At 40.1% G+C, this 18,001-nt stretch overlaps 1 protein-coding gene across 1 annotated transcript in view; it reads right to left on the bottom strand.

Annotated features, from left to right (window-relative positions):
- galnt9 (polypeptide N-acetylgalactosaminyltransferase 9) overlaps positions 1-18,001 on the bottom strand; it is a 112,042-nt gene that overhangs the window by 11,885 nt on the left and 82,156 nt on the right. The window contains exons 7-8 of the mRNA XM_078249647.1: positions 3,350-3,535; positions 1,460-1,597 (exon numbers count right to left, since the gene is read on the bottom strand). Of these exons, the coding sequence (XP_078105773.1) occupies positions 1,460-1,597; positions 3,350-3,535 (324 nt within the window). The remainder of the gene's footprint in view (positions 1-1,459; positions 1,598-3,349; positions 3,536-18,001) is intronic.

Here is an 18,001-nt window from a genome sequence, read left to right on the forward strand (position 1 = left end):
TAAACATGTTCATGGTCATATTTGAAACATTCTGACTATAAGTAGGAACTATAGGTATAAATTAAGAAGCGTATGTAAGTCAAACTCTATTATATATTAAGGTGTTGGAGATAACAAAAAATGTTGATCAAAAACTGAACTTCTCAAAAAGTACTTCCTGGTAAAGCTTTTGTGGTTACACTTGCCACAAAATTGAATCTGAAAGCAGATCAATGGTTTATTTCCCTTGAAATTGACTCTCTCTGACATTATTTCCTTCCTGTGTGCATGTTACACCACCTCCTGTCTATCAGACCCACTGTGGCTTGTTCACACAGCAGTCTTAGATCATCTCAAGGTGATGGCCTGTCCGTGACAGGATATTATCATGCAGTGACCAGTCCCACTTCTGTCTCTCACTCTCCCCCAGGCCTCCAGATGGTGGTGTGCATTGAGCATGAGCTTTGGTTCTGTGTGATTTGAATGCATACGGCTTCATTTCCAGGTTGTGACATATCTATCATGTGCTGTTGTCAGGGAAGGTTCCACTCGGCTAGTCTGGTCAGCATGGCCGAGCGCGGCGCTGATGCTCAGTGACAGATGAGATTCACTTCTGCGGCGGCGGCTGCGGCAACACAAAGCTTGTCGACAGGTCTAAAATAGTGCCACTTAAGTGGCTGCCGCTCTGAGGAATCCATTAGCTGGGTACCAGCTCTAAAGCAGACGGCAGGGGAAACCAGGGGAGAGCAAATTCACACAGCTCTGATGAATCTACAAGTTAATTTTGATGTATTCTGACATTGCATTTGCAGAACATATTGATTTGTCAATGTTTTCCATTGTTGAAATTGATATAACGAAAAAATGGCGTGTTTCAGTGTCTGACTCTGGAGTGTGTTCAATTCTTTAACCTGTCATAATCCTGTTTTCTTCCCCCACTGTGCTGAATGCGCAGCCAAGTCCAAAACAATCAACTTGGAATGGAAAACTGATACGTGTTTAATTAAAACTCATTTTGAGGAAATTGCATCTAATCCTGTGTGGTGATGCTGCATTGCTATAGCAACGAGATATCTGTACCTGAGACCGGCTACAGTGAACTCATATTTATTTGCTTTAAAGTGGAGCTAGGGTATGAGCCTGTCACTGCGATGATGCTTGACTGTTTATCTGCACATATTAGTTTGTGTTTGACCACCAGGGTTTTTGTACAAATTACAACAGATATCAATGAGCTGCTGACATATGTCTTTCTCAAAAAGAAACAGAAGTCATGGAAAATATCCTGATGATGCACAGCTCATAAATTAATAACATTCTCACCAACTCATTTTCTGTATTTATCATCTGTAGAATCAAATTAGCTGTCTCAGGATATGCATTCTCTTTAAACCACAGCTCTGTAATAGAATTACAGATGATGATATAGCAAAATTAACATGTTGTGTTTTTCCAATAATCCTGTTAGCAAGTATCTCACCTCGCCATATGTGATGGTGTTGTTGTAGATCCGCATCTCTGGGTAGACGTGTTCAAGGTACCAGCGAAAACTCCGACATTGCAGCCTTTTCCTTAAGGCCAAGCGCTCAGAGACATCCCCGAAATCAACCCCAGGGTTCTATCAACGAACGGTACAATACAAAGAGGAAAAAAAAGATCTTAGCCAGCGGGCACTTTACTTAAGAACAGAGTGAGAATACTAGCTGCTGGAGGAATGGAAGATGCCAGAGTGTTGAGGTGCTGAGAGGACACAACAAACATTTAGTTAAGCAATGGATAGATGTGCCTGTCATGTGGGACCTTTATTGTTTTTTCATTAGACATGATCTGTGCTGAGCAAATTCTAATCAGCTGCTTAATTATGAGCCCTCACGGCCCTGTCTGCCTTATGGATGTGGCTTCCCAGATTGATTAGGGGAATGCCTAATAGCTGCACTGCATTGCACAGAGGCCTGACACACACACACACACACACACACACACACACACACACACACACACACACACACACACACACACACACACACACACACACACACACACTAGCCCATATCACTATGTGCACTGCTTAAATGTGCATGAATATGCAATTAAACAGACACTCTGTATAGCCATAGAAAATATACACTACATGCATACAGCATGAAAGGACAATGGATTTCCATAGAAATTGATATAAAGGCACGCACACGCAGTTGTCTTAATACCAGACACTGTTTCCAGGTGAATCCTTCTCATCAGTTTCCCTCTCTGAAGGAGTCTACAGCCAGCTGCTGAACTTATTCTCAACATTTCTTAATAACGAATTCTAGATGGAAATGTCCTAGATGGAAATGTCCTTAATCCTTTTTTTGTAAATTGACACTAACAAATGCATTCAATTTCATTGAGATGTTTTTTAGTATTTGGACTTGGTGCTGGCCACTATGGTGAATCATAAAGCCTTCCCCCACAAAAGTAATTGTGCTCTCAGTGGGTACCTCAGACAATAACAAGAATCTGTGATTGTGTGTATGGGCAGGTTGGGTAAGAGAGAGGGAGAGAGGGAGGGGGGTAGATGGAATAATCGTAGCATTAGGTCTTTGTACTGTACACAAAATAACTCTGCGCCACAGGACAGCTGGGGTAATAACGTGCCATGCCACTGTGTTTGTAATTACACTGCAGAAGGGATGTGGCCTGATTGGCTAGTTTGTCAAATGTGCCCCCCCCCCCATCCTCCACCTCCTCCTCAACATGTCCTCCATGCTGCACTCACACAACGTCGACAGCATTTCCCCAGCTGCTACTTCCTACCTACACTTAGTGAGTTCTCATGTAATGATATTTGTGCCAAATTTCTAGACGACATGCAGGCATCAGCAGCATACCAGACCTGTGTGTGACTGCTACACCGCCGCTTATTGTTGTGTTATGAACAGCAGTGTGTTGTTTCGGGGCAGCGTTCAGAGGCCTTCACACTGATGTTCTTTACTGACAATCATCTCATTCTGTGTGGCTGAAGAGGCAATTAGGATTCAATATTAAACTCTTTGTTAATGAAAGTAGCTGTTTATTATTTTGCAGCAAAGACCCTTGAAAGCAATTAAACTAAACTGATGTGTATTAAAATAAGCTGATTAGACATCGGGGCTCATCTCATTCACTCTGTATGGAGTGAGACTCCACTGCTTCCTCTCTCTGCCTTTGCTCTGCTGCCAGTGTGAAGGTCAAATGGGATGAAATCTGAATTTTGAATTTCTATTGATTAGTGTCCCCGGAGACCCAGGCGGGCTGCATGTCTGAATGAGCAAGTGCGAAGGGAAGAGAGGGAGCAAAGGGAGCTCAGGGTTTAAAGGAAGGGAGTGATCTTAGATGGAGAAAAACTCACATTCATGGGAATGTTCCAAGCCATGTAGACGTGGGATTTGTATTCATCCATCCACACCTCGGCGGCCCGCAGGGCATTGCGCTTAGCGTAATAATCTATGTCATTGTTGTAGGGCTTCTTGGTGCGCTCGATGTGAGCCACTCTGGCACATGGCAGGACTTCCATACTCCCTCCACACTGCCACACCTAGACAGCAGCAGGAAAGAGAGAGTCCATGTTTCAATCAAATGTGGATTCACACGGGAATGTTTTACTTTTTAAATATACATGAACATAATGGAAATGAAGGGTGCTTTATTCCACTGTCTGGGTGCAGTGGTAATTAAACTCCTTAACAGCTATTGCTTTCCAAAAGTGTGGGATCAGCTTAAATCACAAAGTCCCAAAAAGTCTAGCACTCAGGACTTATGACTTCACCTGGACTCCAGCTTTTTAACTCAAAATCGACCTTCCCAAGGCCAAGATATGAGAAATGTGGCCAGGAAAAACAAATGCGATGTATTCATACTTTGGCCAAAATGTAAGGCTTTAAAATAACATTGATAAGGATTTAGAAATGGATTAAGTTGCAGGAGCGGTTTAAAAAGTTTTTTTTATAGATATATTGAGACTGTTTATTCCTCAGTAAAGTGCATCTGACATGTAATCAAGCTGAAAACGTAGTCCTGAAAAAGAAACCAACCTGACTATCAGGCAGCAAAGGGATTAAAGGATTTATTTAAATTCTGGTTTATTACAATTTGGTTCCTACTTTCACAGTACTTTCACTCTCCCTATTGATCATGATAATGTACCCACAAAGTGAGATCTTGGAACACAGCAACAGTGCTTCAACAAAGTGCCAAGAAAGAGCTGTCAGAAAATCAGATAAATTGCAAACAAGCCAACAGTTTGGATAGATTCTCTTCACCACTGTAGAGGTGAAACCAAAAGAAGCTACAGCCCCTATACAGGGGGTGTGCGGACACAAATACACAAAATACTGAAGGTCAATGTTGACTCCAGAGTTTGGACTGTAAACGGTTACGGATGTTTGCGACCTTTTTAGCAACCCAGATACATTTCAAGATTGTAGCAATTTACTCAGTGAGTACAATCTAACTATTACCAATGGGAAGGATGGCCAAAATACCAAAATAACGATAATTTGAGGCTGCTCAACCAAAGTGTCCACAGAAACTTTTTAAAGACCCTTTACAGCACAAGTCCCTTCTCCTTTGTCCATTTGTTCAAAAAAGGACCTTTCTATGCAAAATCATTGCTAAATACACAGTTTCTATTGTTTAAGTGGTTCTGCAAAAATGAAAGTCAAATTTAAATAATGTGATATATAGATAATAAAATAAAATCTTGCTTTAAATAGTATTCTAGAGAATAATAGTAGTAAAGTGAATAAGCTTGACATTTTGACCACCCATCACTGTGGCTCTGAAGCTCAGGAGTTTATGAAGGAAAATACACACATATTCATATCTTGCCACTATTGAGAGCTCATTTAAACACAGGGACAAAGTTCAAACATGGTCTTCATTTATGCGTCAGTTGCATAATGTCCATAACTGGATTTGCTGTAGTCATCTGCCTTCTTATTCAGCTCACTGATTAACATATAAGATGTATGCACGGACACACAGAAATCTGCTATTAAATATTCTAGCTGCTCACAAAAGAGCCCAATCTACGAAACACAAAGTCCATCCCATACACACAAAAGGGTGTGAACACTACATGGAAATCATCCTTTACAGGAACTGTTTCTAGTCTTACTTTAATAGACAGGTGTTACTGTCCGTTATTTCTGCTGAAGCCAGTGAAAGAGTGTGTGATAAATGGCTCTGTGAGCTTATAGCCCATAAATACAAAAGTCTGCTGAGAGTTGCCTATGACAACCAGAAAGTCCTGATACCATGAGTGCAGGGCATATGACACAAGGAGCAATATATAAAGCCAGGCAGTAAATATTTGTCATATTGAAAAGCATCTATCACAGACGAACATATTGATTGATTGCAGACTCAGGGATGTTGTGACACTAGCCGACATACTCAAGGTAAGGAAATAGTGTCAGTCAAGTCATGTTGTGCAGCAAAAGATTAGAATTTTAGAAATTCTCTGTAAAATAAAACCCTCCATTGATACACAGTATGCACATCTACAAATCTATGCCATGCTGTGGGAAAGTGGCCCAGACGTTACACAGTCGCACAACGCCATCAGTATGCTACAGCATATGGTAATGTCCTTCCAGCCGTACAAACTGCAGAGCCACCGCCACCCACAGTCTCTTAATGATGATCACCACAATGTGTAACAGATGTTCGGCTCCATTAACTTCTCTCTGAACCCAAAATCATAACCCCTGCATGGTGTTAAGGAGACTACTGCTGCAAAACTATTTTCTCAATTACATCCAGAGCAGGGCAGGACTGTGTTGTGCTGACCATGTTTATTTAATGCCATGCAAGTAAATACAGATTCTTCTGCTTCAGGGCATGTTCACAATAATCATGTTTGTAGTGCTTTTATTCAAACGTTGCTCCCATAGTTATGTTCCCTTGGCCAGGCTAGAAAGGTACCATTGAAAGTATAGCAACAAATCAAAACATCAGGTGTTGTCCTTCTCCTCCTCATTCTGGGTCGTTCTTCTGTGCCGAGTGAGTATATTAAACAAAATACTGAACATGACCCCCAAATGCTCTAAAGATGATCATAATCTATTTTGCTCTCTCTGTTTTGTTTCTAAGAAACTAATATAGAGATGTAATCTTTAAAACAGGTCGATAATAAATACATAAATAAATAAATTAAAAGTTTTTTAGCAAATGCTACTTAAATGGGAGGTAATAGTGTTTTTGTTGGACTATTTTCAGCCATGGATTAGTACATATTTGGTGCGCTAGTGATTGTTTTTGCTAACTACTCAGTCTTTATGGTAAATAAAGTGTTATTTGATTACTAAATCAAAATGATTTAATTACATTAAGATCGTCATCCAGCTCTGGTAACGCACAGCGTCGAAACAAGCTTAGCATTTGTTAAGATAGCAAAAAGCCCAATCAAATCACCAGAGTAAGCTCCTCTGGGCAGACAAGATGTCTGACTCTGTACGCCTTAAGCCATATGGCCAAGTGTGCAGCATTAATGGAAATGAGACACTATTAAACATTTACCCAAGTCCCACTTATAATCATTTACATGCTTCTGTAGTGCTAAAGGGTGTATGATAGCTTGTGTTTAATTGTATGTAAATAAAGGCATCCATCCTCTGTTATTCTCTCTTACCCTGAAGCTCTTAATTGCCCCTGCTGTATCACTGGTGGTGGAGTAGTTGGCCGGGGCTGACCTAAGCTTAAACACCTCCATTGACTGGCTGACCCTTTATCTTCACTGCTGATGATCCACAGTGATCCTGGCCTGAAAAATCCATTAGTTCTTTGGAGTAGGCTTTGCCTGCTTTGCTGCTGCCCATGACAAGTGCTGCCCTTCTACAATAGCCTTCATGGTTGGTGCGTTTATGTGGGTGTAAGTGCAATACCAATTTAATGGTAAGTCTTTAGTCCTTGCAGATTCTACCCATCCCCTTTTGTATCACAGTAAGCTCTGTGTAATGCTGTCTTTCTTTGGTTTCTCTTTCCTGTTTAAAATCAATAAAATGTGTGTGTGTGTGTGTGTGTGTGTGTGTGTGTGTGTGTGTGTGTGTAGGTATCTATCTGTGTGTTAAGTGCTTTTGCACTCATGGATAATTGAAAAAGTGTATATGTGTAATTGCAGTTAGCAGTTTGCCTGGCACTAAAAGCAAATTGAGGATCAATATTTTGTCAACCACCATTTCCAGAAGGTCACAAACCTAATAGCTAACTAGGCTTGTGAAACAGGCTTTAGATTCTTTCTTTAGGTTAGGCTTCACAAAGTGTCATTCAAAAGAAGCAACACATTTTTTTCTGTAATGAGGGAACAAATTATTTTCTTGTTTTTTTTCTTTCATATGGCAGCAGTTCACTGCACGCCATTATCACTATACCTCTAGACAGCTGATAATAATAGTGTTTGACTGTAATCATCTCAATAAGCATTATTTATTTAAATTATATAGCACAACATGGTGTGCTACGAAGCCCATGCTAAGTTAATTGCAAGAAACTATTTAATGAGATATCAAACAAAGCAAAATGCTATATTATCTGCCAATTTAGGTAGCTGTGGGTCTTCTGGGGATCCAGATATGTTCAGGGCAGAAAAAAGAGCTATTCTAAGAGTGTTCCAGTGCTGACAAAAAGATAGCATTGCTGACTAAATTTAGCTGCTGTAGCTTCTTACATACATACTGAGCTCTGTTCACCGCTGGCAGCAGGGCAGAGTCTGAGGGACTGTCTATAAGCCAACTATATGTGCTTTCTTCTATGCGGTTTACCTTGTTCGTCAATATCCTTCAGTAAAATTAGAGTGACTGATTATGTGTGTTTTTACAATGTGCAAGCATGCGTGATGGTGACAAAAACATTTCCAATACTAAAATCACATCATGTCAGAAGAGGTGGATGAACAGAAAGCTTTCTGTTGGACCTCCCATGTATAACTACATAACATCAAAGGTCTGGATTTGGACAAACCTGTGTGCCACTAGTAATAAATAGGCCTACAAACTGTTGCGGTTAAGAATAAGCTCACCATTGAAAATGTTTTAAACAAAGATTTAAAAAGTATCACACTCAACCAGACGTGCTAGTCACCTTCCACAGCATGATATCAGTCATTTCTTTTTTAGCAAGACTACCAGTTGGAAACAGTCAAAAAGGCAAACAGTATTAACTTCTGTAAGGCCCAGCCAAAAGGCCATCCAAAATTTAAATTCTGGTGGTGTGCCTAGTCAGGACATTCTGACAACTACTTGATCCAACAGTTTCTCCATTAGTGGGAATTTAGACCTTAAAATAACCCTCAAGAGGCAAGGGGCTGCATGGGGTGGGCGTGTTGCTTCAGGTACCAATGAGATGATGAAATAAGATCCAGGAAGTTCTGAAGTTTTGAAGACTTATTGGAGGCCAAAACATGAAAAAGCAGTTCAAAATGGTACGACAAAGGACAAGTGAGTGTTTTTGTACTGTTTTCTTTTCCAGAGACAAAACCAGCATTAAAACGAAGTCAATCAATTTTTTCACTATTTTCAGAATTTTTTACAAACCAAATGATTGATTCATTAATTGAGAAAATGATCAACCAGATTAATCCAAAAGGAAAATAATCATTAGGGACTGTTCGTTATTTAATTAAGGGGCCACCGGAGGAGTTTTGTGGCCTCTAACCTAAAGAGACTTGACCCTCCCTGCGTCAGTAATAATTTTTCTATGACCCTCCAACATGATATGAAAAAGAGGCATAACCCTCCCCTTGCGTGGAAGTTTGCACTTAGCAAAGAAGTACAGATGCCATTTGAACGAGGCTTCTCCACTGTATTATCTACCCTTACCTGACCCTCCCCTATTTTCCTCCGGTGGTCCATTCCATAAATACTGAATGGTCCCTTAGTGGCAGTTTTTTTAGGCTACATATTTTTACTTAATTAGTTCATTGTCTTAGACTAGGAGCCTTCCCTGTTCACTATTTACTGGATTGCACCATCCCCTCCACAGTTTCGCTGTACATGTGGAATGTGTAACGGAATGGAAAGACCGATTCAATGGAATAGAGAACATCTGGTTACATTGTAACCATTATTCTCTGAGTCCAGAGACTATCTGGTGATGTGGCAAGCTAACCACAAACCCCTAACTTTACAGCAGGGATGAGGGGAGATAGGGACAGAGGTACATTTCTTCCTTGATTTAACAGCAAACAACCTCACACAAGACATCTGCATCGAGTCAACTCTGCCGTTGAGGATCATCAGTGCTGATGTGATCTTTATCACCGATATGAGGCTTTGGAGTAAAAACAGGACAGCAGATTGCTGGCTCCAACAGTGCAAGTTAGATTCCAGTACTGCTCATGACTCTATCCTGCAGTCTGTGTCTTCATAACCAGGGCTTTAAAGCATTAGCAAAACAAATCAGACCAAATGTCTGATACGTTTTCAGATCGTCATGAAAGACATAATAAGGATGCATGTGCTTTTGTGTTTTGGCAAATGAAAACATATCAACACCATGCTGAGAGCACCTCTGCTAATGACATGGTCTCACTGTATAACTGAACTGCATTTGGAATCATTCACACCATCTAATCTGAGTTCTGAGTTCTACTAAGCCAAATGTTATCTGCTTCTGCACTTACTAATAAAATTGCCTCAATATTTAAATAAATGAGTATACAATAATATCATCCAAACACATGGAATACAAACATGAAAGAAATTCAATAAGATGCTATTTTGCAGGGGAAACCAAGCTTTAAAAAGGGGGGAAGACATGGTGCAGTTTTTTTGTGCCTTTAAATATTCTAATATTATGGAAATAAAATAAAAAAATAAATACCAAATCAGATTGTTTTAATCTTTTACCTCTTAAGACATCCCACACAGGCCCTTAGGACTGCATTTTGCATTGACCCTTCATAAAATTGCAGCCTGCATAATTAAGAGGAAGCACTTAACACAGAGCACTTTGATGTAGTGGTAATGTAATTGCTAATTTAATTTAATTGTCTCTGTACATGCAGTTAGTTAATTGCAGCTGGGCCATTTGTGTGATAAGCTCCACGGGGCTACAGAAAACATTAGCCATAAAAAGCATATGCGCTATTAACAGCAGTAAATAGGTTTCCATCAGCGCCATTACACAATACAATCAATAAACTAGGAAAATTCAGCACGTAGAGGCTTATGACAGGAATAAAGACAGGCTTTGGGTTTAAAGGTGCTGTAGGTAGGATTGTGAAGATCCAGGACTTAGCCAAAGAATTTGAACATCTCAGTCCCTCCCCCCCTTTCTGCTAAAGCCCAAACGGTCTCTTAAGCCCCTCCCCCCACAAGGGAGAATGAATGTGTGTGCATGAGCAGTGATTGATACGCAGTTAGACACCCCCCCTGGCCCTGATTGGTGCATCTGAACAGTCAGACACCCCCACTGGCCCTGATTGGTGCATCTGAACAGGGAGCTGTGGATCGCACTACAGGCTGTAGGTGGTGCAAGAGGAGCTGGATTTTTTTTTTCTAATTACCAGCTTCATATAGTTCTACTGGAACATAGGGTCAGTTTCAGAAAATATGACAGAAAGTTAGTTTTATAAGTCTTACCTACTGCATCTTTAAGATCATAGCTATTTTCATGGAAAAAACAGTATTCACATGAGGGTGAAAAAAGACACTGAAACAGCATTTACTCCATTGTGGGCCATGAAAACTCCCCACTGAAACTGGAAAATATTTTTTTTTAAAACAAGACGAATGGGGCATCAACAGTGTGTCCAGAATTATTTTACAAGGGATTGAATCAACCTTTAAACAGTCATAACTTAAACCTAACATTGCTGTCCATTCTAATTCAAAATACAGTGCAGTGCTGTTGGCAAAACGTAGATTACTAGTAACTAGTTTGTACGACTTATCAGCCAACCAAGTTAAAAGGCAAAAGTAGCTTCTAACAGCCACACTTGAAGGCACTGTGAAAAGCTCGTATTTTCCATACTGTTGCTCTACTGTTTAGAGTTAGGGCTTAGGTTAGGTTATCGTTACAGGAAAGATAACTGGCTGGGGTTAGGGTATGGTTGGATTGAGGACAAGCATCTCTGAAACGACTGGTCAGGGTTATGTTTGGTCTCGGGTTAAAGCAAAGAAAAAGTTAAAGTACAAAATTACAAAAAGTATAAGTAAAAGTGGAAAAACAAATCAGACACTGGCCACATCACAGACCCGATAATCATTGTGAGACCTGATAATCATTTAAATTTGGGGCACCCATTTTCAGATCGTTTTAAATGGTGACAGAAATAGATTAGTAATAATGAAAAAGGAGAGCCTCCTTTCTCACCTCTGCACACCTGGCCAATCACTACACTATATAATGTGGGTGTGAATGGCGGATTGTTGGTTTTGGTAACAGAAGTTTGTCAGACACAGCCCCCCACCCTCAACTCCGATGTCAGAAAGGTGTGGATGGAGGAGATTTCAGGTGCTGTTTGACCTTCTGACAAGCACTTCTGTTGGAGTATCGGCCCTTTGAAAATAGCCCAATTTACAGTGCAACCTTTACTGAAATTTCAAGAATGATATTATTTGAGAACTTTCAGTCAGGAGTTAGAATGCATCATAGCACAGAGACGGCACTGGTGAAAATTGCTAACGACCTTCTAACTGCTACAGACAAAGGACTTGTCTCCATACTTGTCTTACTAGATCTTAGTGCTGCATTTGACACTATTGACCATACCATCCTGTTACAGAGATTGGAACATTTAGTTGGCATTAAAGGAATCGCACTGAGCTGGTTTAAGTCCTATTTCGCTGATTGATCTCAATTTGTTAATGGTAACGATACATCCTCCAGGTACGCTAAAGTTAGCAATGGCGTTCCACAAGGCTGAGTGCTTGGACCAATTCTATTCACCTTATATATGCTTCCTCTAGGCAATATTATTAGGAAACACTCTAACTTTCACTATTATGCGGATGACACCCAATTATACCTATCAATCAAGCCAGATGAAACCAGTCAGTTAGCCAAACTTCAAGCATGCATTAATGATATAAAATCCTGGATGAAGGGGGAAGATGGCGAACCATGCTGTGGAGTAGACGTGTTTGTAGGGAGCTCCACCTCAATCTAGCTTACATCTCACCCATAAGTTTTTAAATAAACTACTAACGGTCGTATGCTGTGCAGCAGGAAAATGACAAAAAAAGGCAAGGGGTTCCCAGCCGAAAAAAGTTCTTGTGAAGAAGATTTTGTCGAAAAAGATGCTGATGCGGACACCACCGAACAGGCAGGTGCTATTGCAGCTAGTGCTACTGCTGGTAGCGCTGAGCTCCCGGCTACTAACGAAGACATTTTAGCAGCAATACACAAGATGAAAAGCGCCGTGGACGACAGATTCGACGAGCTTAATGGGTTCCTTTCCAGCCTTAAATCGGCTCTAACAGCCGTTAGTGAACGTGTGTCCACAACAGAGGACGCCGTTGAATCGCACGAACTGGAGAGGCGACACAAGAGCCTAACTTCCCAGTGCTTGCTACAGCAAACTAAATTAGATGACCTGGAGTCCCGCTCTCGCAGGCAAAACATCCATATAATCGGAATAAAAGAGAAAGCCGAGAACGGCAAGCCAACGGAGTTTGTCACCAAGAGCTACTATCTACTATTCATCTTTCCTGACTTAACATCAGCAACCATGAAGAAGCGGATTGTTTTTTAAACACATCAAGGAGAAGTGCAGAGCCAGGAAAATTCGGTGTGGCTTTAGGCATCCGGCGAGGTTTGTGGTCACCGTTAACGACAACACGGGCACCTTCAGTACCCCGGCCGAAGCCGAAAATATTCCTGAGTCGAGAGGCTCATGACTGGGACACGGACATTTGATCGGGTCATTAAATGGACTGATCCTTGACCGACAATTGCATTATAATTTGGGTGAGGTTAAATGCCTTATTATCTTGTGAACATTTTTAGGTGGATTGCTCCACTATAGGTAGGGAGATAAGTAGTTATATGCTAATTTGGGCCTTAACTCGGCGCCAATGTTTAGCTTAGACTTTCAGTTTGGGGTATGGTAACTATGGTATGGGTATTTGTTTTCCCTCTGGGGTGCGTTCATATGTTCAGTTTAGGGTTCTCTTTGCTTCAGCACATCTCTTTTTTCATTTATTGCACAATCCTCTTTGTCAGGTGACAAGCCATTTTACATTGTAGATACTATTTATGTTAAGAGAGCCTAGTAAGCACAGTGAAGGTGGAGTTAATCTAGTCAGCTGGAATGTAAGGGGGATGAATAGCCCATCAAAAAGAGGAAAAGTGTATGCTCATATACGTACACTCAAGGCCGATATATGTTTCCTCCAGGAAACACATATTAAAAAAACTGCCGCTAAAGTATTATGTCCTTCATGGGCATCACATGTCTTCCAATCAAACTTTAGCACAAAAGCAAGAGGAGTGGCAATCCTTATTAAGAAAAACACTCCCTTTGTACATATGCAAACCATTTCTGATGATAGAGGTAGATATTTATTAGTTAAAGGGGAGCTAAACTCAGTACCTGTGACTTTGATAAATGTATATGGCCCAAATGTTGATGATCCCATTTTCTTCCAGAACCTTTTTAACACTATATCCAATATGTCTAACACAAATATAATCTTAGGTGGAGACTTTAATTGCGTTTTGGATTCAGTCCTTGATCGGCAACACTCTCAAATTAATACATCGAGGAGCAGTATCGCTCTTAATAATCTGATACAGTCTTATAATCTGGTGGACATTTAGAGGCTCCTTAGTCCCACAGCAAGAGATTTTTCCTATTTTTCAGCCATTCATAAATCTTACTCAAGGATTGATTATTTTATGTTGGATTCCAAATTATTATCACAAGTTGTGAATTGCACTTATCATAATATTCTCATTTCAGACCATGCCCCTGTTTCCTTAAAGCTTAATCTGAATCTTAAATGGGGAGAATTTAACTGGCGGTTAAATAATACTTTACTGAAAGAGAAGGAATTTTGTTCTTATCTTTCGAGCAAAATTGATCTTTACATTGACACTAATGATAATGGTGAAGTTAGCGACTCCACACTCTGGGAGGCCATGAAGTCTGTTCTCAGGGGCCACATCATATCTTATGAAGCGATGGAAAAAAGAAAATCTAAAACTAGGTCAACTGAAATAGATAGTCTATCAGATTTGGAAGCACTATATAGAGTGGATAATCAACCTGAAGTACTGAAGAAAATCTCAGCATTAAGATATGAGTACAATTCTATATTTGTTTGTTGGCCCAAGTAAGGCAAAAGTATTTTGAGTATGGTGATAAACCCCAAAGGTTACTTGCCCGCCAGTTAAGACAATCTCAGGCGTCCAAGTCCATACATTCTATCAAGGGGAATGATGGGATTCCCCTGACAGATCCTAAAAGAATTAATGAATGTTTTGCTGATTTTTATGAAAAGGTCTATCAGTCACAGGGTGGATCTGATCCAGGGGCTATGGAAAAAAAATTCGAAAATCTGGGACTGCCTAAATTATCAAAAGAATCTTCCTCCTCACTAGATGCAGACATCAATTTGAGTGAGGTAAAAGATGTGATTTCCTCTCTCCCCAACAATAAGGCAGCAGGACCAGATGGCTTTTGTATCGAATTTTTCAAGGTACTTAGCCATAAACTTTCCCCACTTATCCTACGAATGCTGAATCACTCACTGGTGAGCTCTAGGTTGCCTCCCACTTTATATAAGGCCAATATTTCACTTATACCCAAACCTGGACGTGATCCTAACCTGGTCTCTTCATATCGTCCTATCTCCCTGCTACCTATCGAAACAAAAATTCTTTGGAAAGTCTTAGCCAATAGATTAAAGGAGCACATTTGTTCTATTATTCACCCTGACCAAACAGGGTTCATGCCAGGTAGGTATATGTACTTTAATTTGCGCCGCTTGTTCCATATTTTGTATACAGAACACACTGAAGAGACGGTAATCATTTCTTTAGATGCACAGCGTGCCTTTGGTGGAATGGCCCTATATGTTGTTAAAATTAAAAATTTGGTTTTGCGCCCTCCTTTATGAAATGGATTGAGCTTATTTATTCACATCCAACTGCCTCTGTCATAACCAACCATAATATCTCATGCCCTTTTACAATCAGTCGTGGAACTCGTCAGGGGTGTCCCCTCTCCCCTTTCCTGTTCTCAATTATTATTGAACCGCTAGCAGTCAGTATTAGACAAAGTCGTCTAATATCTCCTATCAACATTTATGGACAAGAGCATCATATTTCACTGTATGCGGACGACATTCTTTTATTAATTTCTCATCCTCAAGCTTCAATACCTCATCTTTTGACTTTAATTAGCAACTTTGGCAGACTCTCCGGATTTTCTGTTAACTGGGATAAAAGTGAGTTGATGCCAATTTCTAATGAAGTTGATATGACATTTATACAGTCTACTCCATTAAAAAAGCTTTTAAAGATTTTTCGTATCTTGGTATAACTGTGACTAAAGACCCTGAGGACCTTCTACAGAAGAATTGGTATAATAAGATTGAGCAACTTAAACAAAGTATACATTTTTGGAAGACTCTTCCTATTTCTCTTGTAGGTAAGATTAATGCAATTAAGATGGTTGCACTTCCACGTTTCCTACATCTCTTTCAGTCTCTTCCATGTTACATTGCCCAGTATTACTTTAAACAATTAGATTTAATTATTGCTCCTTTTATCTGGAACTACAAAGCCATCAGGATTTCCAAAAAACATCTATGTAAACCAAAAAATGCTGGAGGCTTTGCCTTACCGAATTTTAAAATGTATTACTGGGGGAAAGGCCCCCCCTCCTCTTCTTATTCCTGCCCAGCTTGGCTACGCATAGAAGATTGCTTTGTAACAAGACCTCCTTGCTGGCTTTGCTCAACAGCCCCACCAAAGTTAGGAAGTCACATTATAGTAACAGCTTTGTAATCAATGGCACTATGCGCACATGGGAGCAGATAAAACTCCATATCAAGACGCCAAGTGTATATACTGACTCCAATTTGTGAAAATCACGCTTTCATACCTGGCCTAAATGTTATTGCTTTCTCTGCTTGGAAACAGAAAGGCATTAAAAACATGAATGATTTGTATATTGGGGAAATTTTGCTTCATTTAGGCAGCTGCAAGCCAAATATAGAATATCTGCCTCAGATTAGAGATTTTGTTAAAAAAAAGATACCAAACTTTGAAGTTTTAAATAAACATGCTACTCTTGAGGCAGTTAACAAATTTGACCCCGGCTCCCGAGGAGCAATCTCTGCTTTCTTTCGAATGCTTCATGATGGAGCTCTGATGAATTCGGAGGTGTATAAACGGGTATGGGCAGATAAGTTGAATATGGAATTAAATGATGAAGTTTGGGAAGAATGTCTACGTAATGTGCAAAAGTGTTCAGTTAATACCAGGCACAACCTAATACAGTTTAAAACACTCCACAGACTCTATTATTCCTGTGAAAAGTTACACAAATTTTATCCTGATATCCCACCAGTATGTAACCGATGTAAATCCCATATAGGTACTCTAGCACATTCTTTCTGGGCATGTAGTAAACTTCATTCATTTTGGAAGTGTATTTTTCTGTATTTTTCTGAGGATTTTAGTAAGAATTTGGTACCCAGCCCTTTGGTAGCGATTCTGGGGGCCACTAGTGCACTCTTCTCCGTCAATAAATTTGAAAGAAGAGCCATTCAATTTGGGATGGTGATTGCAAAAAAGTTGATTTTACGTGTATGGAAAATGAATTCTGTGCCTTCATATAATTTGTGGCTGAGAGAATTGTCAAATACTTTACATCTGGAAAGATTGAGATTCTATAATGAAGATAGAGGAGACAAGTTTGATAAAACATGGGACCCAATACTGAATTACCTTAAAAATGTGAGCTCCTAGGCATTGACTATTGTATAAAACCTCACTGTGCAAATGAGTAGGTGATTTTGTATATGTCTAATTCATTTATCTTCACTACTTTTAGATGTTTTTCTTTATAGTACCCATCCTAACTATGACCATGGAATATTTTGAAATAAAAAAAAAACAATTTTCTGATGTTAAACTCAAACAAAACTGAAGTTATTGTGCCAGGCCCTAAACACCTCCGAACCTCATTATCCAAAGATAAAGTTACTCTGGATGGTATTTCCCCTGGCCTCCAGCATTACTGTCAGAAATCTAGGAGTTATTTTTGATCAGGATATATCCTTCAACGCCCACTTAAAACAAACCTCAAGAACAGCCTTTTTCCATCTTTGTAACATTGCCAAAATTAGGCATATCCTGTCTCAAAACGATGCTGAAAAACTAGTTCATGCATTCAATACTTCCAGGCTGGACTACTGTAATTCCTTACTATCAGGTTGCCCAAACAAGTCCCTTAAGACTCTCTAGCTGGTCCAGAATGCTGCAGCTCGTGTTCTGACAAGAACTAAGAAAAGAGATCATATTTCTCCTGTATTAGCTTCTCTGCATTGGCTTCCTGTAAAATCCAGGATTACATTTAAAATCCTTCTCCTGACCTACAAAGCTCTAAATGGTCAAGCACAATCATATCTTGAAGAGCTCATAGTACCTTATTGTCCCACTAGAGCACTGCGCTCCCAGAATGCAAAGTTACTTGTGGTTCCTAGAGTCTCTAAAAGTAGAATGGGAGCCAGAGCCTTCAGCTATCAGGCTCCTCTCCTGTGGAACCAGCTCCCGGTCTGTGTTCAGGAGGCAGACACCGTCACCACATTTTAAACTTAAAACTCTCCTCTTTGATAAAGCTTATAGTTAGGGAGTGAGGAGTTGCAGCGTTCGCCTAGACCGGCAGGGGAGGGTGTATGGCTTCAGACACGGCACCCCTTCTTTTCTCTGCTTCTCTTCATAGTCGTCAGATTCATCTACCATATAACCAATGATATAATCAAAGTAAAGTGAGGCAGGCCAGTACAGCCCGATCCGGCAGGGGTGAGTTCTAGCCAGACCAGGCTCC

The sequence above is a fragment of the Sander vitreus genome, chromosome 5 (genome assembly GCF_031162955.1).
Source record: "Sander vitreus isolate 19-12246 chromosome 5, sanVit1, whole genome shotgun sequence".
NCBI lineage: Eukaryota > Metazoa > Chordata > Actinopteri > Perciformes > Percidae > Sander > Sander vitreus.